Genomic DNA, 22,168 nt, shown 5'->3' on the forward strand with positions numbered 1-22,168 from the left:
TGTATCCTTGAGGCACACCCGAGCACAACTCTACGGTGTCTGACTTACAACCATCTGCCTTTGACAGATAGTTCTCAAACCACTCCAGAGCATGACATGTAATCCCAATACACTTCAATTTCTGCACCAAGACAGTATGGTCCACGGTGTTAAATGCTTTTGACAAGTCTATGAATACAGATACACAATGCAGCTTATTATCCAGGGCACAGTGAATATCATTCAAAACCCTAAAAGTTGCTGTGACAGTGCTGTGGCTAGACTTGAAAAATGATTGCGTACCACTCAAAATACTATTTTCCTGGAGGTGTGCCTTAAACTGCTTATTGACTAAGGACTCCAATACCTTTGCCAGAACAGACAATTTAGATATGTGCCAATAGTTATTCAGTAGAGTGGGACAACCTCCTTTCAAAAGAGGTAGTACAAATGCTGATTTCCACAACTTGGGGATTTCATTACGTTCTATGGTGAGGTTAAATATGCAAGTTAAAGGGGGAGCAATGATGTTTGCATCTAATTGTAGTAGGCGGGGGCCTAGATCATCAGGGCCAGGGGATTTGTTTTTACATTAATTGCTCTCAGGGCTCTATGCACCTCTGAGACAGAATAGGGCGAGCATTTCACAGGGTGCTCATGTTAACCTTTTAACCCTATCAACTAATCCGCCTGCATCCAGAAAATCTGCCTGCATAAATTACCACCTGTGAGTCAACCAGCAGTTGTTTAGGGAGCTGTGCTGCTTGTTTACACTCTAAACCATTCACTACTTGCCAAATTTGGAAGGATTATTCAGATTATCAGCGGGAGAATTGAGGTAGTGGTCTGCTTTCAACTTTCGGGGTCATAGCCACACCCTGATTCTGAAGGCATTTAAAAGCCATCCAATCATCAGCTGAATCAGACCTTCTTGCTTTAGGTCATCTGAGAACCAAGGAAGCTGCACTTAATTCTGTATTATTTGAATGGACATGCTTGTTGCGTACTTCCTGGAATGCTTTGTGGAAGTAAGAAAAAGCTCATTCAACATCAGGGACGAATTCAACTCCAGGCAATATTCAAAACATCATGTAAAAAAAAAAACCTGAGTATCAAACTGCTTCCAGTTTCTTTTCATGATGATACACGGAGGTAGTTTAGGAATGTTACCATCCTTTACACAGGCAGCAGCATAGTGATCACTTATATCAGTTACAGCAGCAGCATTAAAACAATGTGGAGTGTTGGTTGAAATAAGATCAATCAAAGAGGATTTCAGAGGACACTTTGCATTCAATCTTGTTACATTGTTAAGAATCTGAGTAAGATTATAGGTAAATGCATAGATTCTTGAGTTGGTCAGAGCTGGATGTCAACCAGTCTATGTTCAGGTCACCCATAAGCACAATTTCAGATTTGACATTGGCGTTGATGGTTACAATGTCTTTGTCAGTGCTAGATTGTCCGAGGCAGGTTTCAGAAAGCATAAATACATCTGGGTCTGCGGTTTTTATCCAGATATTCACAAGATCAATTATTGCAATAAGATGTATGTGCCACTGACTTTTTAATTCAGATGGGGTAGAACTGTCAGGACCTGGGTTAGATTGCACATTTCCTGACGGTAAAACATTTCGATTCACAATCAGTACTAGAACCATAGTCCAGAGCAGTAGTTCGCAAAATTGTATAGTCCTATAACCCTTCAAACATTCAACCTCCAGATGCGTACCCCCTCTTGCACCAGGGTCAGCACACTCTCAAATGTTGTTTTTTTGCCATCATTGTCAGCCTTCCACACACACTACAGTATACAATACATTTATTAAACAGCTCGTGGGAAGTGACAAAGACCTCTTATAGGACCTAATAATTTTAATCAATAATTTTGCTTTTTATTTAGCCATCTTACATATAAAACTTTATTTGTTCATCAAAAATGGTGAATAACTCACCACAGGTTTATGAGAAGGGTGTGTTTGAAAGGATGCACATAACTGCAATGTTGGGTTGTATTGGAGAGAGTCTCAGTCTTAGATAATTTTCCACACACAGTCTGTGCCTGTATTTAGTTTTCATGCTAGTGAGGGCCGAGAATCCTCTCTCACATTGGTATGTGGTTGCAAAGTGTCTTAACAGCGAGATTTGCCAAGCGCAGATACACTGAGCGCAGCCCAATCCAGAACTCTGGCAGTGGCTCCTGATTAAATAAAATTTTCACAGAACCACTTGTTGCAATTTCAATGAGGCTCTCTTGTTCAGATATCGGTAAGTGGACTGGAGGCAGGGCATGAAAGGGATAACTAATCCAGTAGTTTGTGTCATCTGTTTTGGCAAAGTACCTGCGTAATTGCGCACCCAGCTCACCCAGGTGGTTTGCTATATCACTTATGACATTGTCCCTAAGCTTGAGTTAATTTCATAGCCTCAATTTTGTCCCGCACATTGAATATAGTTGCGGAGAGTCCCTATACTCCTAGATTCAGATCATTCAGGTGAGAAAAAACATCACCCAGATAGGCCAGTCGTGTGAGAAACTCATAATGCATGCGATCAGACAAGTGAAAATTATGGTCAGTAAAAGAGAACTTTAAGCTCGTCTCACAATTTAAAAAAACATGTCCCTTGATAACCAGCGCACTTCTGTATGTTGTAAAAGCATTACATGGTTGCTGCCCATATCATTGCATAATGCAGAAAATACACAAGTTCAGAGGCTTTATATTAACAAAGTTAACAATTTCCACTGTAGTGTCCAAAACATCTTTCAAGCTGTCAGGCATTCCCTTGGCAGCAAGAGCCTCTCGGTGGATCCTGCAGTGTACCAAAGTGGTGTCGGGAGCAACTGCTTGCACGTGCATTACCACTCCACTATGTCTCCCTGTCATGGCTTTTGCGCCATCAGTACAGATACCAACACATCTTGACCATCAAAGACATTACATTTACATTTACATTTAAGATGTCACAAAGCTGTCCAGTAATAGTGCATCTAAATCATTTAAGGGGGGGGTGAGAAGGATTGCTTTATCCTATCCTAGGTATTCCTTGAAGAGGTGGGGTTTCAGGTGTCTCCGGAAGGTGGTGATTGACTCCGCTTAAAAATATCCTCTCACGCTGTCCTGGTTTCCAGAAGAGGATGTCTTCCTTAATTGACCCCCCGTAAACGTAACAAACATATACCAGGAGCTGTGCCAAGCTCGCCACGTCTGTTGACTCATCCAGCTGTAACGTGTAGAATTCACTGGCTTGTATGCGAAGCAGTAATTGTTCCAAAACATCTCCTGCCATGTCACTGATGTGTCGTGAAACAGTTTTGTTTTATGAAGTCATTGTCTATATAGTTTTTTGACCTTTTCCCCCAGCAGTGTCCCAGCCATATCTGCGGCAGCAGGAAGAATTAAGTCCTCCACAATAGTATGGGGCTTGCCTGTCCTGACCTGAGATATCTCTGTTTTCTTTATATTTTGGTTAGGTCAGGGTGTGACTAGGGTGTGTACGCTAGTCTATGTCTTACTACTCAAACATTGTCTTTATTCTCGCTCATTAAACTCCTGTCGCTTATTTTTCAAATTGTCATGTTTAGTTTCTAAATGTCTGCACAGGACTGAAGTTTTCCCGCAAGAGAGTAACGGTTAATGTGAATGGATGTTCATTATTTGACTAGGCTACCTGTATTTGACATTGTGTTATTTTGCTGAACGCTAGATGGTTTCATTTTATTTTTGGCAGTGAAATCACATGAAAAAATTAATTTTAAATGTGAATCACATTTTTTTTTCTTCGTACCCCCGATGGCATTGTGTTTACCCCTGGGGAAAACCTTGTCCAGAGGAACCAGAGTCTTTAACACAACATACACTATGTATACAAAAGTATGTGGACACCCCTTCAAATTGGTGGATTTGGCTATTTCAGCCACACCCGTTGCTGACACGGGTGTAAAATCGAGTGCCCAGCCATGCAATCTCCATAAACAAACATTAGCAAGAGAATGGCCTTACTGAAGAGCTCAGTGACTTTCAATGTGGCTCAGCCGCGAAGTGGTAGGCCACACAAGCTCACAGACCGCCAAGTGCTGTTTTTCGGGAGCTTCATAAAATGGAAACGCGTTCTCTGGAGTGATGAATCACCCTTCTCCATCTTACAGTCTGAAGGACAAATCTGGGTTTGGCAGATGCCAGGAGAACGCTACCTGCCTGAATGCATAGTGCCAACTGTAAAGTTTGGTGGAGGAGGGATAATGGGCCGGGTTAGGCCCCTTAGTTCCAGTGAAGGGAAATCTTAACGCTACAACTTACAATAACATTCTAGATGATTCTGCGCTTCTAACTTTGTGGCAACAGTTTGGGGAAGGCCCTTTCCTGTTCCAGCATGACAATGCCCCTGTGCACAAAGCGAGGTCCATACAGCAATGGTTTGTTGAGATCGGTGTGGAAGAACTTGACTGGCCTGCACAGAGCCCTGACCTCAATGCCAACAAATACCTCTGGGATTAATTGGAACGCCAACTTCAAGCCAGGTCTAATCGCCCAACATCAGTGCCCGACCTCATTAATGCTCTTCTGGCTGAATGGAAGCAAGTTCCCGCAGGAATGTTACAACAACTAGTGGAAAGCCTTCCCAGAAGAGTGGATGCTGTTATATAGGGGGGGGGGGTGGTAACTCATGTTTAATGATGGAAAATGACTTGACATGAAAATACTGAAATGTACAAAAACAACAGACGGAAACGTGAAAAAACTATACAGCCTATCTAGTGAAACTAAACACAGAGACAGGAACAATCACCCACAAAACACTCAAAGAATATGGCTGCCTAAATATGGTTCCCAATCAGAGACAACGATAATCACCTGACTCTGATTGAGAACCGCCTCAGGCAGCCATAGACGACGCTAGACACCCCACAAAACCCCAAGACAAAAACACACCACAATAACCCATGTCACACCCTGGCCTGACCGAATAAATGAAGAATAAACATAATATATCTCGACCAGGGCGTGACAAGAATGTTATTGTAAGTTGTAGCGTTAAGATTTCCCTTCACTGGAACTAAGGGGCCAGTGAAGGGAAACCCGGGCTCAGATTTGTCCTATTTAATAAATATATGCACTATACACAGTAAATATATTTTTTGTTGTATCTCTTTAATACTACTAGTTACCAAGCAATTTTACAAATTGGTTCCCAAGCTCCCAACCTCATAACTAGCTACCAAGGAGCCATTTTAGGCTATTAATCAAGTTAGAGTAGCTATCTTAGCTAGCATGCCTGCTGGCAAGGTTAGACTTTAGAAAAGCAAGAAATAACCACATGTATTGAATAATACTCACATTCCTTTCAATCGTTTACCCTGATTTTAGCAGCGATGCAAAGAAGCATATTTTGTTTATTTAAAAAAAAAAAAAATCACCATTACCAATCACAATACAATGTCTACCGACTGTGGCTCAGTCGGTAGGAAAAGGTTGTTTCAGGTGTTTGTAAAAATGGCCCCAGCCGAAAAGTTGCTTTGGACAAAAGCGTCTGCTAAATGGGATATATTATTATATTATTTGGGATATATTACAATACAGACAGCAGGAAAAGGTTGTTTCAGGTGTTTGAAAAATGCAAAATTGACCACCCATCCGCATTTACTTTGTGTCCCCTCAGATTTTTGGGGTGCGGGTGTAATGTAAGTGTGTGCTGGAGCGGTGACCGAAGCTCGGGTGAGAATGGGCAAGTGGCAGGGGTACTTGTGCCAGGTTGGGTAGTCGGGAGCGGACCGAAAGGTGGGGAACAAGCAGTGCAGCACGCCATGGGAGTAGCTTAGGTATCACACACGCTTGGGGAGGCTTGTGTCGGGAGGCTGGGTAGGAGAGGAGGCTTTTAACCAGACAGGTGCATGGTGGAGGAGCTTTCAGCAATGGCACTGGAGAGATTGTTATTCGTTTGCTTTCTCCAATCTGCAAAAAAAGAGAGGATCTGTAATGGATTTTCTAAATGAACATGCTGACCTGCCTTGTCTCCCCCTCCTTCTTGACTCTCTTCCAGATGCATCTGCCTTCGGAGGGGAACCTGGTTTCTACGGAGGTAATACTTGTTATGGATAATCTCAACAGAGTGTGTGTGTGTGTGTGTGCCTGCGTGCATGTGTTTCTTATCAGTTTGGAATAATGAGGAAATGTTGCAATGTCACCAAATCCAAGCAGAATCCAGAAACACACACAGCAATATGCAGATTTCTCAAATGGGATTTATCAGTAAGTAGCCTACTTAAGAATCTGACAAGAGTTACTAGAAACCATGTTCGGAGGGGATTTCCCCCCCAGCTGGTTATTAGCATGTGTACAGTGAGCACTACCCACCAGACCACAAGGCATTTAGTGAATCTGTGAGTGAACTGACAAGTATCTATGTCAACAATTCATGTGAAAGACAGAACTGGAAGCGAAAGAGCAATTTAACACCTCAGACATGGTATGTGGCAGACATCCTTCTCACCAGACAGACTGACTGCTTAGCTTCTTCTCAGCTGCATCCATTCAGTAGTAACTATCACAAGGTTGTAATCTCTTGTGGACAGATGCGCTGTGTGGCTCAATAGGCTCTAATTACCAACCTGTGAATCAGTGGCGTCCAACAGTTTTTTTGCGGGCGGGGGGGCTCCCCAAAGAAATCTAGCTAATATACTGTAGCTAATCTCATGCTATTTTACACATTTTGACATGACGCTGAGAGAAAATGTTGCTGTTTCAAGTTAATTTTCTGCAATTCTACTTATATTACCATGGGGCAGAGAAAAAAATGTGCAGTGTTATAGCTAATCCAATGCTATTCTACACATTTGTCAATGAGGCTGAGAGAATTCCCAATTTTTAAAGGTAATTTCTTGCAATTCTACATATATTGCCATGGGACAGAGAGGAAAATGTGCAGCTACTGTATATAGCTAATTTCATGCCATTCTACATGTTTTACAATGAGACAGAAACAAACACTAATTACTATCTCACAATTTTAACCATAACTGTTTATGAACCTCTCTGGGATATGTGGGACGCTAGCGCGCCAAATTCAAATAAATTACGATAAAAATCTAACTTTCATGAAATCACACATGTAAGATACCAAATTAAAGCTACACGTGTTGTGAATCCAGCCAACATGTCAGATTTCAAAAAGGCTTTTCGGCAAAAGCAAACAATGCTATTATCTGAGGATAGCACCTCCGTAAACAAAGAGAGAAAAGCATATTTCAACCCTGCAGGCGCAACACAAAACGCAGAAATAAAAATATAAATCATGCCTTACCTTTGACGAGCTTCTCCTGTTGGCACTCCAATATGTCCCATAAACATCACATAATGGTCCTTTTTGTTTGATTAATTCCGTCGATATATATCCAAAATGTCAATTTATTTGGCGCATTTGATCCAGAAAAACACTGGTTCCAACTTGCGCAACGCAACTACAAAATATCTCGAAAGTTACCTGTAAACTTTGCCCAAACATTTCAAACTACTTTTGTAATACAACTTTAGGTATTTCTTTTAAGTAAATCATAGATAAAATTGAAGACGGGATGATCTGTGTTCAATACAGGAAGAAAACAAACTGACGCTACCTTTCTGGTCACGCGCCTCTAACAAACAATACACTTGAAGAGCCACTTGTTTTGAACAGGGCTACTTCTTCATTACACAAAGGAAAAACCTCAACCAATTTCTAAAGACTGGTGACATCCAGTGGAAGCGGCAGGAACTGTAAGAATGTCCCTTAGACATCTGAATTCCCAATGAAAACCCATTGAAAAGAGAGTGACCTCAAAAAAAATCGGAATGTTTTTTTCTCTGGATTACATAAGTACTGTTATACTCATAGACATGATTCAAACAGTTTTAGAAACTGCAGAGTGTTTTCTATCCAAATCTACTAATACTATGCATATCTTATCTTCTGGAGATGAGTAGCAGGCAGTTGAATTTGGGCATGTATTTCATCCGGATGTGAAAATACTGCCCCCTGTCACCAAGAAGTTAACGTGTAAAATAATATATATTATTGATGGTTAAATTAATTTGCCCATTGTTAAATGCATAATTAACAGTATTATTTGATGTGAACCCGTTTTTGCCATTGGGCCTGGATATCAGACTGCAGAGCTCTTTATTGCAGAGTTGTGTGATTGAGGTGGTAAGTTTTCAATTGGCTGACACCTATCACGTGATTTGTGCAGGCTGAAATATGGTGCGTTGGGATGCTATCGTAAACTTTTATGTTTGTAACAAGCATCGAAACAAGCACTCGTTGTTACACCTCTGTAATAACAGACTGCAATTACCACCAGTTACATCTTGCTGTTAGTGTAATTATGAATGATTACGATTAATTACAATACTTGTTACGGTGTAATTACACTGTAATAAGGCCCCCGTAACATTAACATGTTACCTTGTTTTCTCCATGCTGGATGTAACCGAAGAAAACGCACTGAAACAGGAAAACTCATTTTCATTTCCCATTGCAAAACATTTTTGGTTGCTTACCCTACTGAAAATGACCTTGTAATGGAGCTCTCAGTCTGTCTGTTTATGGGCCGTGGCCTTAAGGCCTTGAGGCCCTGTGGAAAGTCTTTCGTGATTCATTGAGGGCCTTCAAAGGCATCACAGGCAAGCTGCCCTCAAAGAGCATTTTGTTGGACACTTAACCCAAGTCCAGAAAGATTGAGAGAGTTGGAGAAAATTCTGATTGATTTTTGCTGTCCTCTGTATGGCCTGCAATTGACTAGTTTGTCTGGTTTTAGACCTTTGACGGTTTCCGGACGTTTTTAGACCACTCAAAGACATAGTTTACACTTCCCTCGACCACTAGATTAGAACACAGATGGGGATGGTCTATTTCAGCAACATTTCATCACTGCAAGTTTGGCTGTACGGCATCGATATTAGGAAGGCATCAGTTGTCAGACAACTCCAAGTCCGAGATATCAATCACATTGATATTTGACCTGCAGTTGACTTGTCCTTCTTTGGGACGTTATCAGACAGCTCTTTTCCATTTGAAAACACACCATAGCCTGTGTGTCCCTCGTTCCACTAGATTAGAACAGAGCAATGTTTGTTCCAGCAAACTTTCATCATTGACAGTTTTTTGTTTGGTCACTTCTGCAGCCAATAAGACATGAGAGTGTAGCTGGCAGGTGTCAAAAGAGGGACAGAACAAACTTTTGTAAGAGCTAACTAGGTATATTAGCATGATATATGCGTCCTACTGCATCTATCTTAAATGACCAGGAAAGATTTGTGTCCCTGCATAATTTTTGGTATTCTGTGCTCTGACAAACTAGTACACAAACCATCAGTCCTTCCCTCCAGGATCTTCCAATGTATTTAAAAAAAAAAACACTTGTAGCAAAAAAATACAATGGAAGTATGTCTGTCTCGTATAATGTAGCCCGCGAACAATGGAAGTATGTCTGTCTCGTATAATGTAGCCCGCGAACAATGGAAGTATGTCTGTCTCGTATAATGTAGACCGCTAACAATGGAAGTATGTCTGTCTCGTATAATGTAGCCCGCAAACAATGGAATGTCTGTCTCGTATGTCTGTCAATGGAGGTATGTCTGTCTCGTATAATGTAGCCCGCGAACAATGGAGGTATGTCTGTCTCGTATAATGTAGCCCGCAAACAATGGAAGTATGTCTGTCTCGTAGTCCGCAAACAATGGAAGTATGTCTGTCTCGTATAATGTAAACAATGGAAGTATGTCTGTCTCGTATAATGTAGACCGCAAACAATGGAAGTATGTCTGTCTCGTATAATGTAGCCCGCAAACAATGGAGGTATGTCTGTCTCGTATAATGTAGCCCGCGAACAATGGAGGTATGTCTGTCTCGTATAATGTAGCCCGCAAACAATGGAAGTATGTCTGTCTCGTATAATGTAGCCCGCAAACAATGGAAGTATGTCTGTCTCGTATAATGTAGACCGCAAACAATGGAAGTATGTCTGTCTCGTATAATGTAGCCTGCGAACAATGGAGGTATGTCTGTCTCGTATAATGTAGCCCGCAAACAATGGAGGTATGTCTGTCTCGTATAATGTAGACCGCAAACAATGGAAGTATGTCTGTCTCGTATAATGTAGCCCGCAAACAATGGAAGTATGTCTGTCTCGTATAATGTAGACCGCAAACAATGGAAGTATGTCTGTCTCGTATAATGTAGACCGCAAACAATGGAAGTATGTCTGTCTCGTATAATGTAGCCCGGAGGTATGTCTGTCTCGTAAACAATGGAAGTATGTCTGTCTCTGTATAATGTAGCCCGCAAACAATGGAAGTATGTCTGTCTCGTATAATGTAGCCCGCTGGAAGTGTGTCTGTCTCGTATAATGTAGCCCGGAGGTATGTCTGTCTCGTATAATGTAGCCCGCAAACACTGGAAGTATGTCAAGGCCATTGGGCTTCAGTACTCCCTAGTCCCCAGTTCTGGCCTTGCATCAACCCACAGGGTGGTGGTGGTTGAAACACTTTAGAACGTTATCGGCCTGTCAGCGTGGGTTAACAGACTGGCACTGGCTGAGAGTGCGTCCAAAATGGCACCCTCTTCCCTATATAGTGCACTACTTTTGACCAGGGCCCTGTAAAGGTTATAGGGTGCCATTTGGGACCGGCCTGGAAGTTCCCTTCTCATCGTTGTTGGCTGGGGAAGGACAGAGCCTAATGAAACGTTGTCTGGGGGTCAAGGTTCACTTTTACCACGTCTCTTCTGGGGATCCTTCCTCTGTAGCAGATGATGAGGATGCATGTTCCTCCACAACAACAGACGTGATGATCTGGTTAAATATCCTGACATTACGGCGATGATGAGGACCTTTTAGGAAATGGTTTATTTGTCTGGCATTATGTTGCCATGGGAGCAGCAACGAGTCTTGTAACAATACAGTGATCTAGATGTGTTATGCTATTATAGATGGAATGCGTGATGTTTTTGAAGGTCCGAGAGTTCATCAGGTTCATCAATTTGTAATTGAGAATATTCAAGTTAATTAAGCAGAGGTTGGCCACGAAGAAAGAGCATCTTACAATATTGTAATGTATTTTAAATGTTCTGTAACAATAATACAAAAAAACGTTATTATTATTTTCTTCCTTAATGGAGAAAATAAAATATGGAATAAATAGAAATGACAGATTATGTGTTGGACTAGTAACCGGAATGTTGCAAGTTCAAACCCCCAAGCTGACAAGGTCAAATCTGTTTGGAACAGGCAGTTAACCCACAGTTCCTAGGCCATCATTGAAAATAAGAATTTGTTCTTAACTGACTTGCCTAGTTAAATAAAGGTAAAATTAAAAAAAAAAAAAAAAGATTATGTTTGGATAAAATGCATAGATAATGATACAGCTCTTTATAGAAATAAAACAAATGATGAACTGTTGAGCTATAGGAAGCGTTTCCATTGACTCTAGTCACGTTTGTTGTGCATTTGGAAGACATAACACACACCAAGGTGACTCCTTGTCACAGAAACATGGGAGGCCTCCTACTTATCTATAAACAAGGTCAGGGACCTACAATGGTTAATTTACTGTGTGCTGTCATAGTGTACAGGGTATGCATAGATAGCATTATTTATATATTCCCCTCACCCACCACCATATTCCCTCACTAACCAACCAGTTACAGTCAGTGAAGGGTACATTGAAATGATTTTGTGAGAAGGGGAACATGTCGTGACAATGCATGCAGGGTGCGTTGTTTATTCTCTCCCAGACATCATCTCTCACTCTCTCTCTCTTACTCTCTCTCCTCGCTCTCGCTCTCTGTTCACGGCCACTCACGTTCTCTCTCTCATGGATGATAAGTGTCGCATCGACCGCGGGCGATCAAATTGGGTATGCTTTTGTGGATGTCACAGCAGGTGTGCAAGAATAAAGGGCCAGTCTGCCTTCTTTGTAAGTGCGTCTGCGAATGTAGCAGCAGAGATGTGCAAGATTAAGGCACCTGCATCTATGTAAACCCTAGGACACATTTATGTTATCTCCACTCTGTGTCGCGCTGCGTGAATGCATGCAGAGCATGCTGCAGGATCTAGGGCCTACAGTAGACAGGTTTCCGTTGACCCCAAGTTTAATTGACAAAAGCAATGCTGCAAAAAAAAAATCATTACGAAATGTGTAATGGAAACAGCAGATATGGGATAAATGTAATAAAGATCGACCAAATTTGTATCCGTTTGACAGAGGTGTATTTTTATTGTGTTTAACTGTCTTTATTTGCGACAAATGATGACGCAAATTGTGTTTTTCGAATAAATGATTGCCAAATCATTTTGAATGCCTAATTATAATGCTCCACCCCACATTGAATTATAAATGCCTACTCCTTGAAAAATCCAAAACAACAATTTGCAGGACAAGGATTGTCCTGACTTTCAAGAATGCCTGATTTGCTTCACCTTGCTTTTCTGGTCGACCCGATTCGAGTTTCACCTTCTAATTAGTTCATATCTACAGTGCAAATTTCACCTTGGCTCGGTCCGTGGCGCTACATTGGCACATGTGGAATTATTAGAGTATGGCAAATAGTAGTCAAATATTGTATTCTATCCATGTTTGCGCTCGCAGCCTACCTGAGACATGAAACAGAGAGGTGGCAAGGCATACAGGCTGTCACCTAAATGGAAACACTTCAACCTCTCGCTCTCTCTCTCGCTCTCGCTCGCTCTCTCTCTTGCTCTCTCGCTCTCTCTCTCGCCCTCTTGCTCTCTCTCTCTCTCGCTCCATATATATCTATCTACACATGCACCATACAGTATGACCATGCACATCTCTAGTACTGAATAGTATTCATATTAACATATTCTTTGTGATGCAGTGATACCCAGTGCGCTCTACAGTAACACTTTCACAGTGAGGATTTGGCTAGCAGCAAAGCTCTAGCCACATTTCACTCACAGACCTGGCATGGTGAACATACCCACAGAATGCTGCAGTAGAGATGCCTTCAGGATACAGCACATATGTTCACTGTCCCAATTGGACGACAACCAATTTCTTCATGTAATCAAACAAACAAACAAATAGACGCCCAGATAAACAACTGTCTGGGAGTTAACTACATGCTAGCTTGTAGCTTGAGTAGTTTTATATGTCTGTATTATTTATTAATTACATTTACAAATTATATCACCATATGCCTAAATAGGTGCAACACTATATATAGCTCACATATCCATTGTAAAACAAAATCATTATCGAGTTTCCCTTACAGGCTGGGAGGCAATTGTGTGTGATACAAGGCATCTTGCACTGTCACAGTTCTCTACAATATTATAACGCTTAAATAATAATCCAAATTCCTGCTGGCTAAAATGTTGCCTAATATATACCTGCCCGATGAAAAATAAATGTTTCATTTCATTAGAGGCTCTGATGCCAGGAAGGAAAGTAAGAATGAAAGGAGGAAAAGAAAAGCTTCAGACAAGACCAGGATCCTGGATCAGGAGAGAGCAGGTTTGTGTTGGTATTGTTCCAGTATAGGCCAGACAATGTTGTTGAATAGTCCTGTTGTCTGGTAATAAAGTCCAGAGGAAAGGCTTTTCTCTTCACAGCCCAGGAGAGAATAGGGTGTGTGTGTGTGTGTGTGTGTGTGTGTGTGTGTGTCAGTGTCTTTGTCCATTGACTGCCGAGGACATGATTGCATACCCCGAAAAAGCTTTTACACCTCTTTAACGGAGTCACCCAGCCATTGCCACCACAACCAAGTCATGGCCAGAAGATGAGACAGAGAGCGGGATTAATACAGAGAGAGAGAGAAAGTGTCTGAGACACTGAGAGACGCACAGAATGAGAGGAGAGAGAGTACGGAGAACATTGTGGAAGGCTTTCGAGGGGGACTGTGAGGGGGAGAGAGAGGGCTACAAGAAGTAGGGAACAGAGAGATGAGAGATGGAGACCGAGAGAAACAGTCTGTGTTTGAGCCAAAAGAAAGGGGGAGAAAGAAAGAGACGATTGATGTTTCTTTATTGAGAGAGCGATAGAGGCAGAGCAGCGAGACGGTCGAGGGAGAGAAAGAGGCATCAAGAAGCAATGAGAACTAGTGAGAGAGGAGAGAGTCCTTCATCCGAGAGGGGAAGGGAGAGAGAGCATTAATGCAGATGTGAGAGCATCAAGGTCCCTGGTATCTGCAGGCTGTGGGCTTTATGGGGTCTGTTCAACACTCCTCTCTACCATCTGTCACTTCACATGGTACAGTCAAGAAGTGGTGAACACACACACACACACACACACAACCTTACAATGACCAGCATTCCTTTCACTGGGCCAGACAGGCCTGTGTGTCCATTTCAACTCTCTTCCATACGGTCACTTCTCCTCTTCTCCTCTCTTCTTCCCCGAACACTGTTTCTCACTTAACGTGCCTCCGTGCCCTATTTATGGCAGAGCATGTGTAATTCTCTCTCTCAAGCAGCAGTCATTCCAAATGGTTGGAACTAGGCCATCAAGCTATGACTGTGTCAAGAACTTACACGTGGTCCTTGTGTTGGAGTGTGTAAGCGTCATTCCTGTCCATTGCAATTGTTTTTGTTACATTTTCTGAAGTATCTGATAAAATCACATTTTCTGTCCCAAGTCCTCTCGCTCTCGCTCTTGTTCTCATTCCCTGTCTCTCTCTCTCTCTCTCTCTACCTCTCTCTCTACCTCTCTCTCTCTCTCTCTCTCTCTGTCTCCATCATTCTCTCTCTCTCTGTCTCCATCATTCTCTCTCTCTCTCTCTCTCTCCCTCATTGTCTCTCTCTCTCTCTCTCCCTCATTGTCTCTCTCTCTCTCTCTCCCTCATTGTCTCTCTCTCTCTCTCTCTCCCTCTCTCTCTCTCTCTCTCTCTCTCTCTCTCTCTCTCTCTCTGTCTCCATCATTCTCTCTCTCTCTCCCTCATTGTCTCTCTCTCTCTCCCTCATTGTCTCTCTCTCTCTCCCTCATTGTCTCTCTCTCTCTCTCCCTCATTGTCTCTCTCTCTCTCTCCCTCATTGTCTCTCTCTCTCTCTCTCTCTCTCTCTCTCTCTCTCTCTCACTCATTGTCTCTCTCTCTCTCTCTCTCTCTCTCTCCCTCATTGTCTCTCTCTCTCTCTCTCTCTCCCTCATTGTCTCTCTATATATATCTCTCTCACTGAGAATGAAGACTATAATAGCAGTAAGGCACCTCAGGGGTTTGTGTTATATGGCCAATATACCGCTGTTAAGTTATTACGCACGAAGCAACTCGGAGTGCTTGGATACAGCTCTTAGCAGTGGTATATTGACCATATGCCACAAACCCTTGGTGCCTTATTGCTGTTATAAACTGGTTACCAACGTAATTAATGCGGTAAACAATTTGTTTTTTTGTTGTCATATCTGTGGTCTACTGTCTGATATACCACAGCTTTCAGCTCAAACCACCCGGTTTAAAATAAGACCTACGTCTTTTTTTTCTGTCAGGATATTGTGAGACTATGAACCCTTTGTCTTGGGTTTGTAGAGGTGACAGTTCGTGTGTAATTCTTATATTTTCTAGGGGAATGAATTTTCAGGGAATCTTTTAGAGGCATTGCTTTCCTATGTAGACAGATGAGATAAGTGCTGTGTGTGTGTGTGTGTGTGTGTGTGTGTGTGCGTGCGCGGAGGTCGCTCCTCAGTGACAGTGGCATAGGGGTGACAGATGTGCTCAGAGAGCGAGATCACACACAGACACACCTGAATGGACAGTCACGATCTGAGAGAATAATCAGCATCTCAGGAACATTTTGCCTCATTGGTTATTCATTGCCTTGTCTTGCATTGTGTCTCTGTCTCATTCATGGGAGCTCTGTGATGCATGTGTTTTTTAATGACTAATTGGATCTAATTATCCAAGTGTGTGTGCGTGCGTGCGTGGCGCGTATGTTTTGATCGTGTGTGTGCGAGATCTCGTTGTCAATGTGTGTCGACACCGGTTTAAAGGCAGGTCGAATGACGCAAGGCATTTCCATCAAAGAGATCTCTCTCTGTGTTTAGCCCGCCGACTGCTTGTCTCGGCAACTCTGAGGATGATGGGGGCATCTGAAAGGGTTTTGGGTGAAACGTTCGCTTCCAATTTAAGATTTGGTATTCGCTTCCGACACTAATTGAACCAATGGGAGATGGTTCTGCGTATAGTAGGTTAGCCACCTGACATCGGCAGATACTGCAGTACTAAGAAATACCAAGGGTGCGGTAGGAGCCAAGTTGCTGGGAGTAGAAAGACATTACACCATGTTGTTCATGCACTGCAAGAGTGCAGTTAATCGATAACAAATGGTTTCCTCGTGAACGAAAAATGAACTCAAATTCACATCACTCACTCACACGTCTTATCCCGAGACCTGTGCCTCAGTCGTGAGGCACGAAGCGAAAGAAACAGAACTGAAACAGACAGATGGACAGGATTGTTCCCGATCTGACCGACTAGTTCCTGATTCATTCGCCCTATTTGTCTGTGTGTGTGTGTGTGTGTGTGTGTCTCTTTCCTCTCAGACGATGCTACAGGTTACGGGCCGGTGTTTGAGGATCAGCCAGTCGAAACCATCTACCCCGAGGAGTCGCCTGAGGCCAAAATCACCATGAGCTGTCGAGCACGAGCCAACCCACCTGCCACATACCAGTAACATATGTTCTGCTCTCCTCTCTGCTCACCCCCTTAAATACCACACGCTGTGTGTGCTGTTTGTCCCCCCCCCCATCTCTCTGTCTCTCCCCAGCATGATGTCAGAGGGGCCAAGTCTGGAGGTCCTAATACAAGGCTTCAAAGGACTTTAAAACATCCAGGCCTCATTCGCCATTGCAATTCTTGAAATGTGGAGAAATGCATTGTGATGTATGTTTTAGAATGAACGTGATCTTCTCCTTCTTCAGGTGGAGGTTGAACAGCCGGAGCATAGACCTGGATGGTGATAACCATTACACTCTGGTCGGGGGCGACCTGGTCATCTCTAACCCCATCAAGAACAAACACGTTGGGAACTACTCCTGTGTGGCCACCAACGACTACGGCACTGTGGTCAGCCGAGAGGCTGGCGTCCGGTTTGGATGTGAGTGGATGGGACACTGGGGAGCGATCGGGTCCACCATTAGTTTTTTTGCGTGACACATTATCATAGGCAGGAAGGACTACACTTTCATGCCTATGTTAGTAGAGCTGTGATAGTAGAGCTGATAGTAGCTGTAGAGCTGTGATAGGGACTCGGGAGGGAGGCAGCAGTTGGAAATTACATTTGAATGGTATAGAGTGTGGCACGAGACGGAATCACTTCTGCCGAATCAATAGTTAGTTCCCTCCCTTTGAAATATGACCGTTGCAAATTATAAGCCTGCTAGCTAAACTAATGCAGGTTCTGGTTTTAAAATGGCTTTGAGCTAGGAGGTTACAGGGTTTAAGGGTATAGGAGGATAAGTGTTATTACTTAAATGAGGTGAGGGAGAGCATCTCAGTGGATTCTCCAGGCGCGTTAATGAATCTGAACTCTTGGTCTTCCTCTTCTCTCACCTCCTCCCCCTCCCCCATCACTCTCTCCCCCTCTTTCTCCCCCCCCCTCTCTCTCCTCCAGACCTGGACTTCTTCTCGTCTGAGGAAAGAGAGGCGGTGCACGTGAAAGAGGGCCAGGGGGCAGTCCTGCTCTGCGCTCCCCCACCACACTACCCACGTGAGTGCTAGCTAGGCTAACAGCTGCAGCTAATTCTCTGACGCTAGGCTATTTCTACAGCTTTTGCCTTAAGACATGTCTTCAAAATGAAATGTATCGTTAAAAGGTCTTAAGATGTCTTGAAAAGTATCTCTTAAAGTGTCTCAAGACGTCTTGACTTAATGTCTCAAGATGTGTCGAGACATCTTAAGACAAAGTGTGATGGCTGGGGATGAATGCTATAGTGCTAGGTTAACACTGGTCTGTAGCACTGCACATATTACATGTGTCTCTATTCCAGTATGAAATCCAACAGTATGTTATGACTCAGGCAATTAACCCAGATAGTCATAACAGTGAAAATCAATGAAAGTGTGCCCCCTGCTGGTGACTGGCAGTACTGCTACATGAAGCTGCTTCTGTTCTGACACATTGTAGGCTATATCTTCACACTGTAGCCCTGAGCTGAGTTTTACCCTTATAGTCTCAGTGTAGGGATGTGTGAGGCAAAATAAGCTGTTTTGAATGCTTTAAAAAAATGCAATTTCATACAGTAGCTTTGTATTCTTCATCAAAGGTACTTTACACTAATCTGTTCAGGTTTTAATATCTGAGTCGGGCGTGTTTCTTGGCCCAATTTTGGTCTCCTTTATTTGTCTATTTCTTAATTATTGATCTTCGTTAAACAAACCTATTTGGTATCAACCAGGAGCTCCACTAGAATTCTGCACAGCAGATATGCATAGTCATTCTTATGCAAATAATACACAAAGTCATTGTGTGAAATGACAGTAAACATACATGTATTTCAGCTGCTGCCGCAGCTACTGAATTACAGTTCCTCAGTGATACTTGTCCTTTTCAACTCTTTTCACAGCGTCATGATGACAGTTTGATATTTAAAGCATCAAATGCTTTCGTTGTTACCTTTCATTTTAAAGTATCGTTTGGGTCAGCATGATAGTGTGGTTTGGGTCAGCATGATAGTGTGGTTTGGGTCAGCATGATAGTGTGGTTTGAAAATAGTGTAAGTATAAGAATAAAAGAGTCTTTCTCCTGGCTCGGCTCCATCTTGGCACTCCGCCGCTCCCCCATCTCCTCTGTCGTTGACTGACAGATTCAGGCTTAATCACCAGGTTGAGGGTTGTGTATCTTTTCTCCATAGACGAGCTGTCATTCCGCTGGATTCTGAACGAGTTCCCTATCTTCATCACGCTGGATAAACGTCGCTTTGTCTCCCAGACTACAGGGAACCTCTACATCTCAAAGGTGGATTTCAATATGTGTCTTCGACTAGACTGCAATGCCACCCTATTATTTCACCCTACCATACTTTTTTTTTTTTACACACCCTATCTGGTCAAAGGTAGTGCACTATCATGGGAATAGGGTGCCATTTCTGACACGGCGTTTGAACTTTATTGAGCGACGCTCACAGTTTTATATAAACTGAAGGAAGGCTGAATTTACAGCATACAAATGTTTGCGTAAAAACAAGCGGTGACTAACATGGGTTACATAATACAGGATATAAGATCAAATATGTTTACCTGAATTGTTTACATCTCTCACCAGGTGGATTTATCAGACAGTGGCAACTACTCCTGCTTCGTCTCCAGTGCATCCATCGCCAAGAGCGTCTTCAGCAAGTTCATCCCCCTCGTCCCCCTGACTGAACGTTGGTTCCTGTTTTTCAGTTCCTCTTTTAACTGTCTTGTATGTTGAGGTAGAGGAATCTCTTCAGCAAAGATTCCTGTCCCATCGTATCTAATAGTATGCACGCACCATGGCCTATAATAAAAGTTGTCGTTACCCGGAGGATTTCAGTAATCACACAATTGCCCACTTTTTTTTGGTTTGGAAGATATGAATCTGTTCAGTGCAGATGGGCACCATATTACCCTACAGTATGTGAGATCATTATCAAGGTGTTAGATATCACACAATTGCCTACTGTTTGTAGTTTGCTTAGGGCAGTAGAGTTGCTCCAGCTTGTAACCAGCGAACCACATATGAACATTGTTAAAGAGAGGTCGGTAACAGACGAGAACCCAGGCAGTCACCATCTCTGGAGTTGGAGTTTGAGTTCACTGTTGAAGTGTTGAGACAGAGCCTTGTGCCTGTGTTGTTTATGGTTGTGGGAAAGGCTTGATTAGAGAAATGATTTAGGTAAAAGATGAAGAAGAGGCCTCGCTTTCCTCAAGAGTTCATAAATGATTACTTGTTGGTGATGTACTCTCAGTTGGTCCAAGGAGTTGTCTATAGCACAAACGTAATAGGGAGCATGGGAGCGTGTCGTGTTCTAGTTGAAAAGGTTGTAGGGGAGGACAGTTTACCCTGTAACACTTCATGACTTTGTCATGCACATGTTTCATAATGACTACGTTACTACAACACAACATGGGCCTCCGGCTGTGTCATGGCCCATATTTAGCACTGTATTGCATACTCATCCTGAAGGGCAGACTGAGCTGGAAACTGTGTGTGTGTGTGTGTGTGTGTGTGTGTGTGTGTGTGTGTGTGTGTGTGTGTGCTACAGCATAGCTAACGTATCCTACCTGACACAACCGTTTACAAGAAAGCGCCTCCAACCGTATATTGTCCGTACACAGAGTTAACTAACACAACATCTTGTTGCTGGTCTAAGTTGTTCTGCCTCCTCGGGGGTTGTTATGAATAAACAGGTGACTCACATCCAGTTGTTTCTATTTCCTGTTTCTCCACCAACCAGGTCCAATCAGGAAATACCCCGCTGACATCAAAGTCAAGTTCCCAGACACTTACGCACTGGTGGGACAGAATGTCACAATGGAATGCTTCGCCCTGGGAAAGTAAGTATGGATAAAGCCAGTGCCTTGCTACAAGTACATATATTACAGAATCACTTATACTAGCTATCCTAGCTCAGACTTGAGAGTATGAAATAGTTTATTGTAATACAGCTGTACATATAGATTCTAATGACAAGGCTATGGGATTATAGGTCTAAGCTCCTCTCCGTTGTTCTCACTTCCCATCCCTCACTCTCCACAGCCCCATCCCTCAGATCCGCTGGAAGAAGATGAACGGAGAGCTGCCGTCCAATCACGACGTCAGCATGGCGGGGGCCCACCTCCACCTGTACAACGTGCAGTATGAGGACGAGGGGACATACGAGTGTGAGGCCCTCAACTCCAAAGGAAAGGACTGGCACAGGGCACGCGTCTCTGTAGAAGGTGGGGCTACCAATAAGGTATAAATTCCCCAGCTTGGTAGTAGCAAATTCATTGACTTGCAAATTGTTATGATTTAACACCTTTTCAGGCCTCATTTGAGTTGTGCAGGTGGCCTGGTGATTAAGAGCAGTCGGGCCAACAACCAAAAGGTTGCTGGTTTGAATCCCTGAGCTGACTAGGTGAACGATCTGTTGATGTGCTCCTGTAAATTGCTCTGGATAAATGCACAATTCTCACATAGATCATGCATTGATGTTGAGCGTTGATCTCAAGATGGGATTTGGGCCTCACACTGTCTGTTTTCCTCATCTCACTCTGTTCCAGCATTCCCGGAGTGGACCGAGTCCATCAACAGTACAGAGAAGGACATCAGTAGTGACTACACCATGTCCTGTGTGGCTAGCGGCAAGCCCAAACCCCACGTACAGTGGCTCAAGAACAGCTATGCCGTAAGAGAACTTTCACATACCTTTTTCACACTGCTGAGCTGAGCTGAACAGAGCCAAGCAGAGCTGTGCTGAGCTGGTCTGGTTAATCACCCACCATAGTTGCTGGTACCGCAATGGAAAATACCATATGAAGACAAAACATCTGAGCCAGCACAGTGTGGTTGGGGTTGGCAATGTGAATCAGGCAATAGTGCTAGGGCGGCGCACATTTGGCCCATCGTCATCCGGGTTTGGCCGAGGTAGGCCGTTATTGCATTATAAGAATTTGTTGACTTGCCTAGTTAAATAAAGGTTAAAAAAATAAAAAAATGTGTATACTTTTAAATAATGCTCCATCAGCTATGGTGGATGCATAACCAGGCCTGCTCAGTACAGCTTGATTTGGCTCGGCTCGGTTGAGTTGTGTGAAAATCCCTGTAGTGTTCCAGCAGGTACCTTAGTTAGAAAAACACTACCCTCTCAGCAGCCAAGCATCAGTGTGGCACTGTTGTGACCGGGCCACTAGCATGGGCACTCTGAATAGTCTGAACACAAGGCACAGTCAAGATTCAGGAGAAGGTACCTCTTGTTGTTTCTGAGAGGGTGCCAGCGTGGAGAGGAGAGGAGAGGAGAATATGAGGAGGGAAGAGAGACAAGTTGAGGGGTCTTGTGTAGCTCAGTTGGTAGAACATGGCGCTGGCAACACCAGGGTTGTTGGTTCATATTCCCACAGGGGATCAGTACAAAAAATGTATTTAATCACTACTGTAAGTTGCTCTGGCTAAGAGTGTCTGCTAAAATGCAATGAGGAGAGGGAAAAGTACTTGTTTCTGAGGGTGGCAGCCCAAAGAGGTTGCATATCGAACTGTCCC

The 22,168-nt window shown here is 43.2% G+C and overlaps 1 protein-coding gene across 1 annotated transcript in view; it reads left to right on the plus strand.

Moving 5' to 3' along the window:
* LOC135524087 (contactin-1a-like) overlaps window positions 1-22,168 on the plus strand; it is a 125,139-nt gene that overhangs the window by 66,354 nt on the left and 36,617 nt on the right. Inside the window, exons 3-11 of the mRNA XM_064951289.1 lie at window positions 6,022-6,060; window positions 16,509-16,635; window positions 16,887-17,062; window positions 17,579-17,674; window positions 18,819-18,922; window positions 19,229-19,331; window positions 20,385-20,484; window positions 20,687-20,868; window positions 21,193-21,317. Coding sequence (XP_064807361.1) covers window positions 6,022-6,060; window positions 16,509-16,635; window positions 16,887-17,062; window positions 17,579-17,674; window positions 18,819-18,922; window positions 19,229-19,331; window positions 20,385-20,484; window positions 20,687-20,868; window positions 21,193-21,317 — 1,052 coding nt within the window. The remainder of the gene's footprint in view (window positions 1-6,021; window positions 6,061-16,508; window positions 16,636-16,886; window positions 17,063-17,578; window positions 17,675-18,818; window positions 18,923-19,228; window positions 19,332-20,384; window positions 20,485-20,686; window positions 20,869-21,192; window positions 21,318-22,168) is intronic.

Source organism: Oncorhynchus masou, chromosome 31 (genome assembly GCF_036934945.1).
Source record: "Oncorhynchus masou masou isolate Uvic2021 chromosome 31, UVic_Omas_1.1, whole genome shotgun sequence".
Classification (NCBI taxonomy): Eukaryota; Metazoa; Chordata; class Actinopteri; order Salmoniformes; family Salmonidae; genus Oncorhynchus; species Oncorhynchus masou.